The sequence below is a fragment of the Bos indicus x Bos taurus genome, chromosome 9 (genome assembly GCF_003369695.1).
Source record: "Bos indicus x Bos taurus breed Angus x Brahman F1 hybrid chromosome 9, Bos_hybrid_MaternalHap_v2.0, whole genome shotgun sequence".
Lineage (NCBI taxonomy): Eukaryota > Metazoa > Chordata > Mammalia > Artiodactyla > Bovidae > Bos > Bos indicus x Bos taurus.
This window is the reverse complement of record NC_040084.1, coordinates 92,361,009-92,376,829: the sequence shown is the minus strand read 5'-3', so window position 1 is coordinate 92,376,829 and position 15,821 is coordinate 92,361,009. Positions and strand designations below refer to the sequence as shown.

Sequence of the window (15,821 nt, the reverse complement as noted above, 5' to 3'; positions counted from 1 at the left end):
AAAATGGGATAATAGTATATAAATGGTGAGGATTCAGGAAATTAAGTCATCAGCATATGAAGAATATAATGATTGACTTTTTCAAAAATCTTCAACTCATTTAATTAAGCACTGGATTTTAAGGATGAAAACTGCTAGGAGGAATGTTTAAAACCAAGAGAAGTGGAATAGATGTGCCCATTAGACTGTGGTTCTTTTAATGGCCAGTATAGATTGTCTCTGTCTTAAACTCAACTATCGGGAGCCACTACCCAGCCTGCATATTAATGAGGAACATGAATGCCTCTCTCAAATGTTCAGCTACAGTGTCTCCATAAAAAAATCAATCCTCTCCCACACCTCATGAATACAGACTAGAGCCTGCTCCCAGCAGCGTTTGCTGACATTAATTATCATGAGAAGGGGGCACGTACCCACCTCTCTGTTCACTCTCCCCTGCTTTACCTCCTTGCACACCCAAACTCGTGTTGTCACTCTTGCCCATTATTTTTAATGGATCCTGATTCGAAGCGTGTGTGGGCTGTGCAATTACCGCTTGGCTGAGCTGCACAATATTCTTTCTGTTGTCTGAGAGACACCGAATCCAAAAGGCATCCCAAGGACAAGGAAGGGTTCCTGCGCCTCACCGCGCCACCCCTTCCCTGTCTTCTCAGGCCTCCATCGCGTCCTCTCTGCCTCTCTTGACTCAGTGCATTTTCATGGTGCTTTTCTCAAGAGAATATTTATCAGTTCACCTTTAGGGGTGCACCTACTCTCCCTCTCCTCCCAAAGCCGATGGTGCTGCATGCATCACCTCTACGAACTGAACTGCTCAAAGGAACCAATTATATTATTATTTCACAATCCCCTTTTCCCCTACTTTTCTCTCTTTCTTCCCAAACTCACAGACACATGCTGCAAGACTCCATACTCTAGAATTCCTCACGCCATCCATCTCAAAAGATACCTGGTCTTCCTTAGCCTATTTCATTTAACTGCAGCTTTAACAAATAATAATGATAATGTCTGGCACTTTTTAATTACTAAAGCATGATGTCAACAGTATAGGGAAAAGCTCTAACTCAGGTAGAGTAAATTCAGCAAACTCTTGCCAAGTGGCTGTTATATACTTGGCACTGCGCTAGATGCAAGATTCAAGGATGTGGTTCCCACCCCCTGGAAATCCTATTGTCTCGAAAAAGAGACCATTCATAAACACACACATAAAATCAAATCAAAGCCAGCATGTTCTTATTTTCTGGTAGGAATGAAAAACCAGGAGTGAAAGTGGAGGAAACAGGTTTTAGTACTGCAGCTTTTAAATCAACATGGTTTTATTTCTACCATAAAATACTCACTGTACCGTGACTTTTTCAGTATTTTTTAGAGAAGAAAATATAAAGCTAAAAACCACAGAGTCTCTTAACATTAAAGAAACTTAGATACTAAATAGCCCTGGCCCTTTATTTATTAGATGGAAAAATTGAGATCCAAGGAGTTTTCATTTCTTACCTATGGTCACAGAGGGCATTCCAAGCAAAATCACATCAAGGAGCCAGAGCTTCTCACTCTCTGGCTGTGAACTTTCACCTCTATGCTCTTCAGCATTCATTTTGAATATCTGGCCTTTTCCCACTCCTCATTTTGCCAGCTCTCTGCTGCTATCCACAAGTATATGCCCCCAACATTGTACTCACCTCTGTGAGCAAAATTGAAACATTTAAGAGCTTGGAGGGAACCCAAATAATAACTTCCTTTGACGCTCCCATTTTATAAGGCAGAAAAGTTGAGCATAAAAGAGCCCAAGATTTTCCTAAAGGCATAGGATAAGGGAGGGTAATCCCAAGACCAGAATCCAGGTCTTCTGAGACCCATTCCAAGACTCACCCCATCACACGTCCCTCCTGCTCTGGCTGTTTCTTGTTTTCACTCGCTCTTGCCTATCCTGGTCACCCCTGTTGGGAAATATATCTTTGAATATTCATCTCTGGCCATCTTCTCCTCCATCTCTAATTTCCAAGGGCTCCAAGAATATCACAGTATAACTAAACTAGGCTTTCTCCTCCTGGAGCAATTTATATACTAGACAGAGGTAGAGGTGAGGATTAATAGCTTACATTCACCTTCCTGACTAACCGTACAAAGAAAAATAATCCATTCCATTTTATCAACATGGAAAAAGCAGAGACCATGATTGACTTGACACCAACAAAATGAAGTGTGTGATGTCTCAAACTTTCTAAAATGGGTGTGGAAGATTATTTGTAAAAATACATAGAGACCATGGGAGTGTTTTTTGCAAATCTCTCTCTAAGCTCATACAGAAAGAATTGCATCCTTGCTCTCTTTTCTGTAAATATCCAAGCTTATTCTCAAAATACTTTCTGGTTCATTCAAGCATAAGAGACCTACGGACTCACTGCTTTGGTCCAACCCCATCCTTCGTGTCTATCCCTTCCGGCCTTTTTCCCTTACTCTGATCATCATGCCTGCCTCACCCACAGCATAGGTGGACAAAAGGTTTTATTCTCTGGGCTGTTCTGAACACGTTGCTGAATCCCACTGAGGCAGAAAAGAATAAGTGGGTCAAATTGCTTTGTGTTGCCTCCATAAATGGAGCCTTTATCAGGCAAACAAGAGGCTCCCAGGGAAAAAGCACAGAAGGTTGATGTAGGTGAGAAGAGGTGCCATGCAAACAGACCTAGAAATAAACAAAAGAGCTTCGAAGAAACAAGAAAGACAACAAAAGCAAAAATAATGCTGAAGGGCTTGTGACCTGCCAACAGACAGACAAGACAGAGAAGGCTAATGAGCAGGGGAGTAATGAACAAGGAAGATGAGGAGTCGGTCGGTGAAGGTTTAGTGAATATCCGTGTTCAGGAGAAAGGGACGCCCTTATTGCTATTAAGATAGGATTCTAAGAGTAAGGTCCAGTGGATTTAGAATTCCAGGGAGAGAACTGAGGGAAATGAGGAGAAGGCTTGGGTTCTACTCCTGGCTCTCTGCGACCTCACCCCGTGTCCCTGACAATTTATACCCATTCTTGGAATGTTGCTTTTTCTTCTTTAAAAGAACTAGGCTAGATTTCCAAGAACCTTGATCATCCTAAAATTCAATGAATTAATGAGTCTCTAGTGTGAATCAAGTGTCTGTTCTTCATTGAACAGAAAGAAGCACGATTACTTGGGAAGAGCAAAGGCTGGGTAGTCAAGGCCATCTGGGTTCACATCTTCACTGTGAACCTTGTTTATCACCTTTGTGACCTGGACAATTTGTGTCATCTTGTTGAGCCGCAGTCCCCTCTTCTGCAAAATAAAGAGAATATCATATGCCTCAGAAGGTTGTTTGATTAAATTTGAAGATTAAATCTTCAAAATTTTTAAGTTCCCATTCCTTCTCTTTTAAGGAAGCAGACACCTTAGGTTGTAACCCAACCCCTGGTACAAGGGTAGCCCCGTGGAACCTTAATACAGCAGATTATACTCAGCAAAGGCTAACACAGAATGGAAATGTTCCCTGTCACAATTCTCCAGACAAGTATTGAGGCTTTTGTTCTGATTCTGTTAATCTAGATTTACAATACTGTGAAACTAACTTTGCTTTATTTCAGATGACACAGACTATGCCCATGTGTGTGAAAGTGTGTATATGTGTGTGTGAGTACATGGGTGCATGCGTGGTGTGAGAGTGTGAGTTGTTTTAGGCAGACCCGCAAAGTTATGATGCATTCTTGGCCCCCAAAATTACTATTTGAAATGTTTTTTGTTGAATTTCTCATGTCCTGTATTGACTCAGTAATGTAGTTTGTAAGCCTTTGACTTTGGTTGAGTTTGGGAGCATTTATGACCCTATCATATATAACATAAACATCAATCTACTTTCTATTTCTTTGCAAATTCAATTATTTCTAATTACATAAAGGCATCATTGATCAAGTAAGCATAAAAACCAATACAGAAGAGTTTAATCTCTTAAATAAGCTTGTAGACTTCAAGGCATAATTGAATGTTATAGTATTTAATACAAGGAGACATCTTTGTTGTTGGTAACTGGCCCAAAGTTAAAGGAAAATGTCTAAACCCCGTCGCGTTATATATTGATTGGTTCAAATTGAAAATATTTGGATTCCATTTTCATTTCCTTTTCTTCTCTCTTTGCCGCTCTCTGCAGGCTTGGAAATGGGTTTTAGGCCCCATGGTCTTGTATGCATGTGAAAGAATAATTAGGTTCTGGCGATTTCAGCAAGAAGTTATCATTACCAAGGTATGCATGTAGGTTTATGTCTGAATAAAAACCTGAGTGTAGATGAAAATTTTTTATTGGCCCAAGTTTTTAATTTGCCATTTTTATTGCAGAACCGTGTGTAATTTAGAGGCTCATCTTCTGTTCTAATAATTGCTTGTATCCTGTGCATCTTTTAGTGAGACTAATTTTACTGAAGACAGGGATCAGGGCTCCCGACTGGTACACAGAATTCTGATAAAGGTTATACTACAGCCCTGGAATCATCTGTATTTCCCTTTATTTTGGTGTCCTCTAGGGGAAAAGGCAGGAGGGCTGAGTATGCTTTACATGGATCACAGTGTCTTAGAGTATAATCGCTTCCTCCACCACATAAAAACATGGACATTGCAAACACAAAAATAATGTATATGTATTTTCAAGTACACACACTCACATTTGGAACTGCTGAGCAGAAGATGGGGGAACAGTTGCCCTTGGGTTTAGATGGAGAAGGGGCACTGGGGGGGAGTTCAAAATGGAGAGGAAGGGGACTTGCCCTAGTGAGTGAAGGCAAGAAGGTAGTGTTTTCCAATCTTGACATATCTCATCCTTGCTCCCCAATTTTTACCTTGAGCTGGAGGAAGGTCTCAGCAGATAGGTCAAAAATACATGCCCAAGCAGTAAAAGCGAAAGTGTGAAATTGTTAGTCACTCGGTCATGTCTGACTCTGAGACACCATGGACTATAGCCCGCCAGACTCCTCTGTCCACAGAATTCTCCAGGTAAGAATACTGGAGTGGACTGCCATTTCCTTCTCCATTTCCTTAGCAACCCAGGGATGGAACCTGTGTCTCTTACATTGCAGGCAGGTTCTTTACTATCTGAGCCACCAGGAAAGCCCTGGCAATAATAGTAGTGTAATAATAACTCTGCTTTTGATTAATAAGAGTAGAACTCCCGTGTCATTCTGCAACATATTGTGTTGTTTTACTTTCTTCATAGCATGTGTCATCTCCAAATACATTTCTTATATATGTTATTATTTGCAATAAAATAAAATCTTCTCTACCCCAGCTAAGATATATGCTACTTGAGAGTGAGGACTTTTTTTGGCTTCATATTATATACTATATCCCCAGTCCTAGAATAAGTCTGGAATAGAATATACATTCAAAAAGCATTTGTTGACTAAATGAATGAATGAATAAAAAATGAACACATGCCTGGGAGACTGAAAATTTACCCCAAAATCTCCCCTCGGATGTTTTAATGTCTTAGAAGAAATTCTCTGCTAACCAAACCCATGCAGCTTTGCTAATACAATATTAACAGAATACTCTATCTCTTTAACTGTCTTCACGAAAGCAAATGCACAGAAATTCCTTCATATTTCTGTTTTAAGCTGCTTCTGTGTTGCTGTTTTTAAGTTAAGCACCAAAGAATATCAAGCTGTATCAAAAGCCAGACCGTAAAACTTCTGGAAATCTACTCAAGCTGTTACTAGGGAGACCATTTAACAGCTGAATCAGAACGAGATCAGTAGGGAGAGGAGAAACTAATGATTAAAATGCTGTGAAATTCTCTTCTGAATGGAAAAGTACTGTCACAGGATCCAGACACTAGATTTTGGTCCCATATAACTCCTGTCAAAAAAGAAGACATGGGAGCCTGGAAAAAAGAGATATGTCTAAGGAGGAAAATTAATTCTTTGTCTCTGATAAGTAGCAAGTTATAGAGCACTTTACAAAGCAATAGATTTTGCATCATGCTTTCTTACATCTAAAACACAGAGCCTAAGTAGGAGACTGGACAAGGTTTGAATAACACCAAACCAAACCAACAAAACATTTCAGAGTTTGAAGATTGTTTCATACTTAGAATGAAGAAATACCAGGGTTAGTTCACAAAGGATAAAGAAAAGATACACATCATTGAAAATGGTAACAAACTAGACCTACATCTTAAAACAACATGAAGTTAATTCTGTGGCTATTTCAATAACTTTAAGGCTAATTATGTGCTATGGATGAAATGCTAGCTTATATTCTCTTGAAATTAACCAGCCTGAAATTAACTGTGCTACCGAAAACATGGTCACTGAGACAAAAAATCATGTGCTAGACATTACTTTGCCCCTGATGCAGCCGCACAAATTTCTGGCCTAGCCCCTGAAGAAGATTAATGTCTTTCTGGCTGAAGTTGCCAACTCAGACATGAAAGTTGTGGCAATGATCCTTGGAAACTCATAATTAATGGTCTATGTCAATTACACCTCAAAAGAGTTGATATAAAAATTGAAAAAGCTTTGATGGGATGAAGGCCATTGTCTTATTATTTAACCTAAGTGAAAGAACCAATGACTCTCTTGCTGTGATTTAGGTGGTAAGCCATCCATCTGGAGTGCTAGAACTTTGCATGAAAAAGCGTGACTTTAAAATGGCACCAGGGCAGTATGTGTTGATCCAGTGCCCATCCATATCCACGCTGGAGTGGCACCCCTTCACCCTCACCTCCGCTCCCCAGGAGGACTTCTTCAGTGTGCACATCCGGGCAGCTGGAGACTGGACAGAAGCTCTATGTAAGGCCTTTGGAGTAGAAGGACAGCCCCTGAAGGAGCCCTGGAGCCTGCCAAGGTGGGAGCCCATTTCTTTTTTATGTATAAGTTACCATATTATAAAAAGCAAGGTCCTTTAGTGCATCAACATGCTGAGAGCTTCTGCAGTATCTTAATTCTAGATGGTAAATTTGAAACCATTTTTAAAATTTGAGTACGAACAAGTACATTTCTTTAAAAATCAAATGATCAATAAAGGCAGGTCATGATCCAGGAACAGGAAACGTTTTGCTTTCCCGGGTCTAAAACATCACTTTGGCGAATTACAAGCCACTTGTGATGCCTAACGCAGCACTGTGCACTTTTTGCTGTCATAGTTTGTGGTTGGACAAGTCAGTCCAAAACAACACCCTATTTAGAAAAGCCTCAGTATGCAACAGAGTTTAGTATAGTCACCACGCCTTGGTTCCTCTTAGTAATCAATGGCTTAAAATTGATTCCCCCTCTTGCTACAGGATTACCCAATAAGAACTCAAAGCCTATGTTTAGGGCTCCAGTAAAACAGGGACACAGACAAAAAATGTTGGGATATACATTGTGAAGAAATTTGAGAAAATCATAATTTTTCACTGCTTTGGGCACAGAAAGAATGTAATACAACCCCAGGAATCTCTGAGACAAGCAGTGACTAAGGAGTCCAAGAGGAGAAGCACAGCCTCGTGAAGAGGAAGAAAACTCTTCCTCTAAACTCAGGAAAAAGAGAGAACAAGACCTCTTTTTTAAAATTTTCACATTAACAGATATACACTACTATATATAAAAAAGATTACAAGGGTCTGCTGTGTAGCACAGGGAACTCTAATCAGTACCTTGCAATAACCTGTAATGGAAAAGAATCAGGAAAACAATAGATATATGGCTCAGATGGTGAAGAATCTGCCCACTTGAGGGAGACCAGGGTTCAATCCTTAGGTCGGCAAGATCCCCTGGAGGAGGAAATGGCAACCCACTCCAGTATTCTTGCCTGGAGAATGCCATGGACAGAGGAGCCTGGTGGGCTGCAGTCCATGAGGTCGCAGAGCTGGACGTGACTGAGTCACTAACACTAACATATGTATGGATCACAGAATTGCTTTGCTGTACACCTGAAACAATATTAATCACCTATACTTCAATAAAAATAAATAAACGAATAAAAGACTTTGCCTTCTGAGGTAAAATGGAGGAATTTCTCGACATTGGTACTAGAGTTCTCAGCAACTTATATCTACAACCCAAAGCCAAGGGCCTCGGCATTTGACAACCTGGGTTCAAAGCCTAATTTTGCATGTGATCTTGGAGGATGTATGTAACACCTGCCTCAGTTTCCTCCTCTGTAAGATGAAAATGATAATAATAGAACATAGGTTCTGTTGAGGATTAAATATGATAGTCAGTATGATGCTCTTTGCATAATGCATAGTAAAAAAAAAAAAAAAAAAACAGTTAGCTACCCTCACTATTAGCAAAATAAGAAAGGTCATCTACCACAGAGATGACAATGAACGTGCTGATGAGAAAGGGAGGGCAATGTAGATAAAAAAGGTCTTGGGTTCAGAGACAAGACCGAAGGCTGATGGGCGATGCTGATGAGAAGCAATAGGGACAGTGTGATGTGACTGCTGGAGAGGGAACTTGTTTCTAAGATGTTATCAGAAACTGGATCTACATCAGACAGGAAGTACCTGAGTGAACTTGATAAACAAGAATTTGTGCAAAGGCAGCCAGTTCAACGTTGAGAGAAACGGAGGTGTTTTGGTCCACAAAAAGAACCATCAGAGTGTCGTGAGGGCTAGATTCGGCTGGTTAAAGGCTCGAGACGCAGGGACGGGGAAAGACCTGGTTTGTGTTTCTCAGGAAGGTAAAAGCCCGTGAGTTGTCAGAAGGCAGATCCCAGTGAGACAGGAGGAAAAACTAGACCAGCCCCTTGATGGAACATGGGGCTCTGCAATTTCACGTGGGAAAGTAATCAGCAATCAGGAATGTGAAAGGAGGGATCACTGTATCAGCAGGGAGATGGGATCTAATATTTCCTCCCGCTGCTCCAGCTTAGATTCTCAGTTTTATGTAGAAATGTATTTATTGTGCATTTCTACGAATTATGACACAATTCTTCTTTGGGTTTAATTGTTATCTTTTATCATCAGTGTCAAATAAATCCCAAATACAATGAAGTATAAAAATAACCATAAGACGTTTTAGTTGTGGACAGTTTCTGTTTTTCTCTCTCTCTCAATTCCCTTTATCTAATTATTTACAAAAGAATCTACCATGGGCTGAGATACAAACCCTTTCTGATTAAGGCCTTTTTATTTTTATTCTTCTATTTCCATACATCAATATGTAATAAAAGCCTTATTAATTAATATTAATTTGAGGAGAGTTAATTTGAATTATGAGGAGGTTTGGTATATGGAATATTTTAAAATAAACCCAATTGAACTTTCATGAACACATAGTAAGCCCAAATGGGCCAACCCCGGGTGCCTTCAATAGACACTCCTTAGGGAATGATTATGAATAACTTAGAAGCTTTTTAATTAGCATAGCTTTGTTCGTATGTAAATGTGTGCTTTTGGAATAGTTGAGGTTATTTAATACATTCTGTTGATTGAAGTATTTTAAACATTCACAATCTACTCAACAAATTGTTATTGAACAATCCACGCCTTGTAAGGTGCTGGCTTGCAGTGGTGGGCTAAGACAGATACGGCCCCTCCCTCCTCAGAACTTACAGTCTAGTGACCAAACAGGTGCAAATCAAGTCGTGCACACACACCAAACCCACCTGCCAATGCAGGAGACACAGGAGACTCGGGTTCAATCCCTGAGTCAGGAAGACCCCCTGGAGAAGGAAATGGCAACCCACTTCACTATTCTTGCCTAGGAAATCCTATGGACAGAGGAACCTGGAGGGCTACAGTCCATGGGGTCACAGAGTCAGACACACACGTAGGGAACAAAGACCCCACATGCTGCGTGGTGCCGCAAACACACACACACACACACACACACACACACACCACCCAAAACAGCTTTAAAATTACACGAATGATGAGGACTGCAGAGGAGAGATCAGTTCAGTTCAGTCACTCAGTTATGTCCGACTATTCGCAATGCAATGGACTGCAGCACACCAGGTTTCCCTGTCTATCAACAACCCCCTGAATTTGCTCAAACTCACGTCCATCGAGTCTGTGACGCATCCACCATCTCACACTCTGTCATGCGCTTCTCCTCCTGCCTTCAATCTTTCCCAGCATCAGCGTGTTTTCTAATGCATCAATTCACATCAGGTGAGCAAAGTATTGAAGCTTCAGCTTTAACATCAGTCCTTCCAATGAATATTCAGGACTGATTTCCTTTAGGATGGACTGATTTGATCTCCTTGCAGTCCAAGGGATTCTCAAGAATCTTCTCCAACACAACAGTTCAAATGCACCAATTCTTCAGCCTTCAGCTTTCCTTATGGTCCAACTGTCACATCCATACATGACTACAGAAAAACCATATTGTTGATTAGACGGACCTTTGTTGGCAAAGTAATGTCTCTGCTTTTAATATGCTGTCTAGGTTGGTCATAGCTTTTCTTGTAAGGAGCAAGCGTCTTTTAATTTCATGGTTGCAGTCACCATCTGCAGTGATTTTGGAGCCCAAGAAAATAAAATCTGTCACTGTTTCCATTGTTTCCACATCTATTTGCCATGAAGGGATGGGACCAGATGCCATGATCTTCATTTTTTGAATATTCAGTTTTAAGCCAGCTTTTTCACTCTCCTCTTTCACTTTCATCAAGAGGCTCTTTAGTTCCTCTTTGCTTTCTGCCATAAGGGTGGTGTCATCTGCATATCTGAGTTAATGATATTTCTCCTGGCAATCTTGATTCCAACTTGTGCTTCATCCAGCCCAACATTTCTCATGATGTACTCTGCATATAAGTTAAATCAGCAGAGTGACAATATATAGCCTTGACATACTCCTTTCCTGATTTTCAAATCTGGATTTTCAACCAGTCTGTTGTTCCATGTCCAGTTCTAACTGTTGCTTCTTGACCTGAATACAGATTTTTCAGGTCTGGTATTCCCATTTCTTAAAGAATTTTCCACAGTTTGTGGTGATCCACAGAGTCAAAGGCTTTAGCGTAGTCAATAAAGCAGAAGTAGATGCTTTTCTGGAACTCTCTTGCTTTTTCGATGATCCAACAGATGCTGGCAATTTGACCTCTGGTTCCTCTGTCTTTTTAAAATCCAGCTTGAACATCTGGAAGTTCTTGGTTCACAAACTGTTGAAGCCTAGTCTGGAGAATTTTGAGCATTACTTTGCTCACATGTGAGATGAGTGCAACTGTGTGGTAGTTTGAACATTTTTTGGCGTTGCCTTTCTTTGGGATTGGAATTAAAACTGACGTTTTCCCAGTCTTGTGACCACTGCTGAGTTTTCCAAATTTGCTTGCATATTGAGTGCAGTGCTTTCACAGCATCATCTTTTAGGATTTGAAATAACTCAGTTGGAATTCCATCACCTCCACTAGCTTTGCTCATAGTGATGCTTCCTAAGGCCCACTTGACTTTGAATTCCAGGATGTCTGGCTCACTAGGTGAGTGATCACACCATTGCAGTTATCTGGGTCACTAAGATCTTTTTTGTATAGTTCTTCCGTGTATTTTTGCCACCTCTCCTTAATCTCTGCTGCTTCTGTTAGGTCTGTACCATTTCTGTCCTTTATCGAGCCCATCTTTGCATGAAATGTTCCCTTGGTATCTCTAATTTTCTTGAAGAGATCTCTAGTCTTTCCCATACTATTGCTTTCCTCTATTTCTTTGCATTGATCACTGAGGAAGTCTGTTTTATCTCTCCTTGCTATTCTTCACAACTCTGCATTTAGATAGATATATCTTTCCTTTTCTCCTTTGCCTTTAGCTTCTCTTCTTTTCTCAGCTATTTGTAAGGCCTCCTCAGACATCCATTTTGCCTTTTTGCATTTCTTTTCCTTGTGTTTGGTCTTGATCCCTGTCTCCTGTACCATGTCATGAACCTCCATCCAGTTCTTCAGGTACTCTGTCCATCAGATCTAATCCCTTGAATCTATCTGTCATTTCCACTGTAAAATTGTAAGGGATTTGATTTAGGTCATACCTGAATGGTCTAGTGGTTTTCTCTGCTTTCTTCAATTTAAGTCTGAATTTGGCAATAAGGAGTTCATGATCTGAGCCACAGTCAGCTCCTGGTCTTGTTTTTTCTGACTATATAGAGCTTCTCCATCTTTGGCTGCAAAGGATATAATCAATCTGATTTCAGTATTGACCATCTGGTGATGTCCATGTGTAGAGTCATCTCTCGTATTGTTGGAAGAGGGTGTTTGCTATGACCAGTGCGTTCTCTTGGCAAAATTCTGATAACCTTTGCCCAGCTTCATTCTGTACTCCAAGGCCAAACTTTCCTGTTACTCCAGGTGTTTTTTGACTTCCTACTTTTGCATTCCGGTCCCCTATGAGGAAAAGGACATCTTTTTTGGGTGTTAGTTCTAGAAAGTCTTGTAGGTGATCATAGAACCAGGGGATAGATACATGGTGTTATAAACCATCTAATACGGTATTTAACCTAGTCTCAGGGATCCATGAAGACTTCCCCAGGGAAATGATTACTGAGATATTATGGGAGGATAACTGTGAACTACATAAGAAGATAGAGGAGAACTCGGGGCAGAGTTTTCCAAGTGATTAGTTGGATTATCATGGGCAGAGGCTCCACGGCCAAAGAGGGTCCTGTGTTCCCTAAGAAACAAAAGAAAAACCAGTGTGAGAACTGGTCATGAGAGATGAAGTAGAATCCAGGGGGGTCAGTCCATTTAGGACCCTATTAAAGACAATTACGGGCTCCCCGATTGCTCAGATGGTAAAGAATCTGTCTGCAGTGCAAGAAATGTGGATTTGATCCCTGGATCAGGAAGATCCTCAGGAGAAGGGAATGGCTAACCCATTCCAGTATTCTTGCCTGGAGACTCTCATGGACAGAAGAGCCTGGTGGGCTACAGTCCATGGGGTTGCAAAGAGTTGGACACAACTGAGCGACCAAGCTCACAAAAAGACAATTATATTTATTCAATGAATATGCATTATTCTTACAAAGAAAAAATTTGCCTACACAAAGACCACCTACCTGCCCCTGGCCTGATTATCACAGATTTTTAAGTTCGCATAATCTAAAATAATGAGTTTTAGAAATTCAACATAACTGACAAATTATTCCAAAATTATATTTATTCCAAATGAATAGCTTCCATTAGACTAAAATTATATAAACATACTAAGAAGTGGGATGGAATAAATAAAAACAGGGGGGAGTTACATTAGCAAAAGGAGAGATAAGCCTTCTAAACCACCTTGATACTTCTTCTTTTTCCCCTTATGGCAGCTGGGGAGAGAAAAGAATAAAGAAAAGGCATCTTTTATCAGTCTTCGTGATGCAAAATAAGCTTCTAAGAACTGTAAAAGGAGCTGTGCTGTGAGGCTGGCCACCATATCTCTACACTCTGTGTGTTCAAACAAGGCATTCTCGAGCACAGAGCTAACCTCCCCGCACACTTATGCCAACACATCCTATCCAAAGCACTGGTTTAGGATGGCTTTGTTTTTAAGAGTAGAGTAATCTGAAAGTCAAACCGCGCACTTTGTGATTGCAGGCTGGCTGTGGATGGGCCGTTCGGAGCTGCACTGACTGATGTATTTCACTATCGAGTGAGCATGTGCATTGCTGCGGGAATAGGGGTCACTCCCTTTGCAGCTCTTCTGAAATCTATCTGGTACCAATGTTGTGAGGCACAAACACAGTGCAAGCTGAACAAGGTATGGAAAAAAATCATCAGCTCACCCTTCCATGAATTCAAAAGTTCAACATCCTTCTATCTATCATCTGCTGATTCCTGGGGAGGGTTTTAATTAACTATGAGGGATAAACTCAAGGATCCTTAACTATACTTATGTTCTTAAAAATCTCCATTCAGTATTACATTTATGAGAAGGGTTATGTCTAATCTTGTTAAAGATGACAAGACATAAATTTTATTGCTTCATTGCCGTTACAGGACATGTAATTGCTCATGTCAGTAAAATATGGACAGGCTGCAAACGGCTATGTGACTGGGCTGCAGTGAGTAATATTAACAGGCAGGCTTTGACTCTTGGGCTTGTTACTGTGGTTTAAGGGTATGATTCAATATCTTCATCTCGTAGACTCAGAGTCTTAATTGAGAAGCAAAAATGGCACAGTGGGGATTCATTTGTCTGCTTGCTGGTTGTTGTCATCCAAATCCAAGTCTCTCTTTTGTCATTTCTTGAATGTTCTCAGACTAACTTCCTCCATAGTTCCCTTCCTCCCTTTTTCCATTTCTCACCTGAACCCTCTTAGGGTTAGCAACAGACACTGGAGCAGCCAGAGAAAGGGATGTCAAGTTGAATGGTGTCAACTCCGGAGGACCCAGGACGCCTGATGAACTTGGTTCTGGTCCTTACCCTGCCACTTCTCTGGTTGACACTTTGGCTGTAGTTTCCTCATCTATCCAAGGAAGAGGCTTGATTAGGTCAGCGTGTCTCCATGTCTTCATATAATGGGGTCCACTGAAGAGAATTCTGTAGCCAAAGGATTCCAGAAATGCTATGATAAATCCCTCTTTAGACGAGTCACATCTTCTATTCGCCTATTAAATAAGTTCTGTAAAAAAGAACATCATTCAGTTTTGTTTCACCCACCCTTCTCAAGCATATTTACCCATGGAAATTTTCTTCACTTCCCATCTTTAAGAAATGGCACTCTCAATATGGAGAACAGCATGGAGATTCCTTTAAAAACTGGAAATAGAACTGCCATGCTGCTGCTGCTGCTAAGTCACTTCAGTCGTGTCCAACTCTGTGCAACCCCATAGACGGCAGCCCACTAGGCTCCTCTGTCCATGGGATTCTCCAGGCAAGAACACTGGAGTGGCTTGCCATTTCCTTCTCCAATGCATGAAAGTGAAAAGTGAAAGTAAAGTCACTCAGTCATGCCCGACTCTTAGCGACCCCATGGACTACAGCCTACCAGGCTCCTCCATCCATGGGATTTTCCAGGCAAGAGTACTGGAGTGGGTTGCAATTGCCTTCTCCGATACGACCCAGCAATCCCACTGCTGGGGATACACACTGAGTAAACCAGAATTGAAAGAGACACATGGTACCCCAATGTTCATCGCAGCACTGTTTATAATAGCCAGGACATGGAAGCAACCTAGATGTCCATCAGCAGATAGATGGATGAGAAAGCTGTGGTACATATACACAATGGAATATTACTCAGCTATTAAAAAGAATGCAATTGAATCAGTTCTAATGAGGTGGATGAAACTGGAGCCTATTATACAGAATGAAGTAAGTCAGAAAGAAAAACACCAATACAGTATATTAACACATATATATGGAACTTAGAAAGATGGTAACAATGACCCTATATGTGAGACAGCAAAAGAGACACAGATGTAAAGAACAAACTTTAGGACTCTGTGGGAGAAGGCGAGTATAGGATGATTTGAGAGAATAGCATTGAAACATGTATATTATCATATGTGAAATAGATCACCAGTCCAGGTTTGATACATGAGACAGGGTGTTCAGGGCTGGTGCACTGGGATGACCCTGAGAGATGGGATGGGGAGGGAGGTGGGAGCGAGGGTCAGGACAGGGAACATATGTACACCCATGGCTGATTCATATGAATATATGGCAAAACCACCACAATATTGTAAAGTAATTAGCCTCCAATTAAAATTTAAAAAAGAAAGAAATGGCACTCTGAAGCACTGGGGAAAAGCCAGACTGGAAGATATCTGGAGGTGGCAAATTCTCAACTAAGAAGTTAAAGTAAAATAAGCTCCCATCTCATGAGTTTCCAAGTGACAGGCGCTTGACAAATGCTTTCTCGTTCTATTTTTATAATCGTCCCAGCAACCTTAGAAAGTAGGTAGCATAATCTCTGTTTTCCAAAGGACTCCAAA

At 40.8% G+C, this 15,821-nt stretch overlaps 1 protein-coding gene across 1 annotated transcript in view; it reads left to right on the top strand.

Annotated features, from left to right (window-relative positions):
* NOX3 (NADPH oxidase 3) overlaps positions 1-15,821 on the top strand; it is a 66,041-nt gene that overhangs the window by 20,574 nt on the left and 29,646 nt on the right. Inside the window, exons 8-10 of the mRNA XM_027552181.1 lie at positions 4,150-4,242; positions 6,583-6,836; positions 13,479-13,641. Of these exons, the coding sequence (XP_027407982.1) occupies positions 4,150-4,242; positions 6,583-6,836; positions 13,479-13,641 (510 nt within the window). The remainder of the gene's footprint in view (positions 1-4,149; positions 4,243-6,582; positions 6,837-13,478; positions 13,642-15,821) is intronic.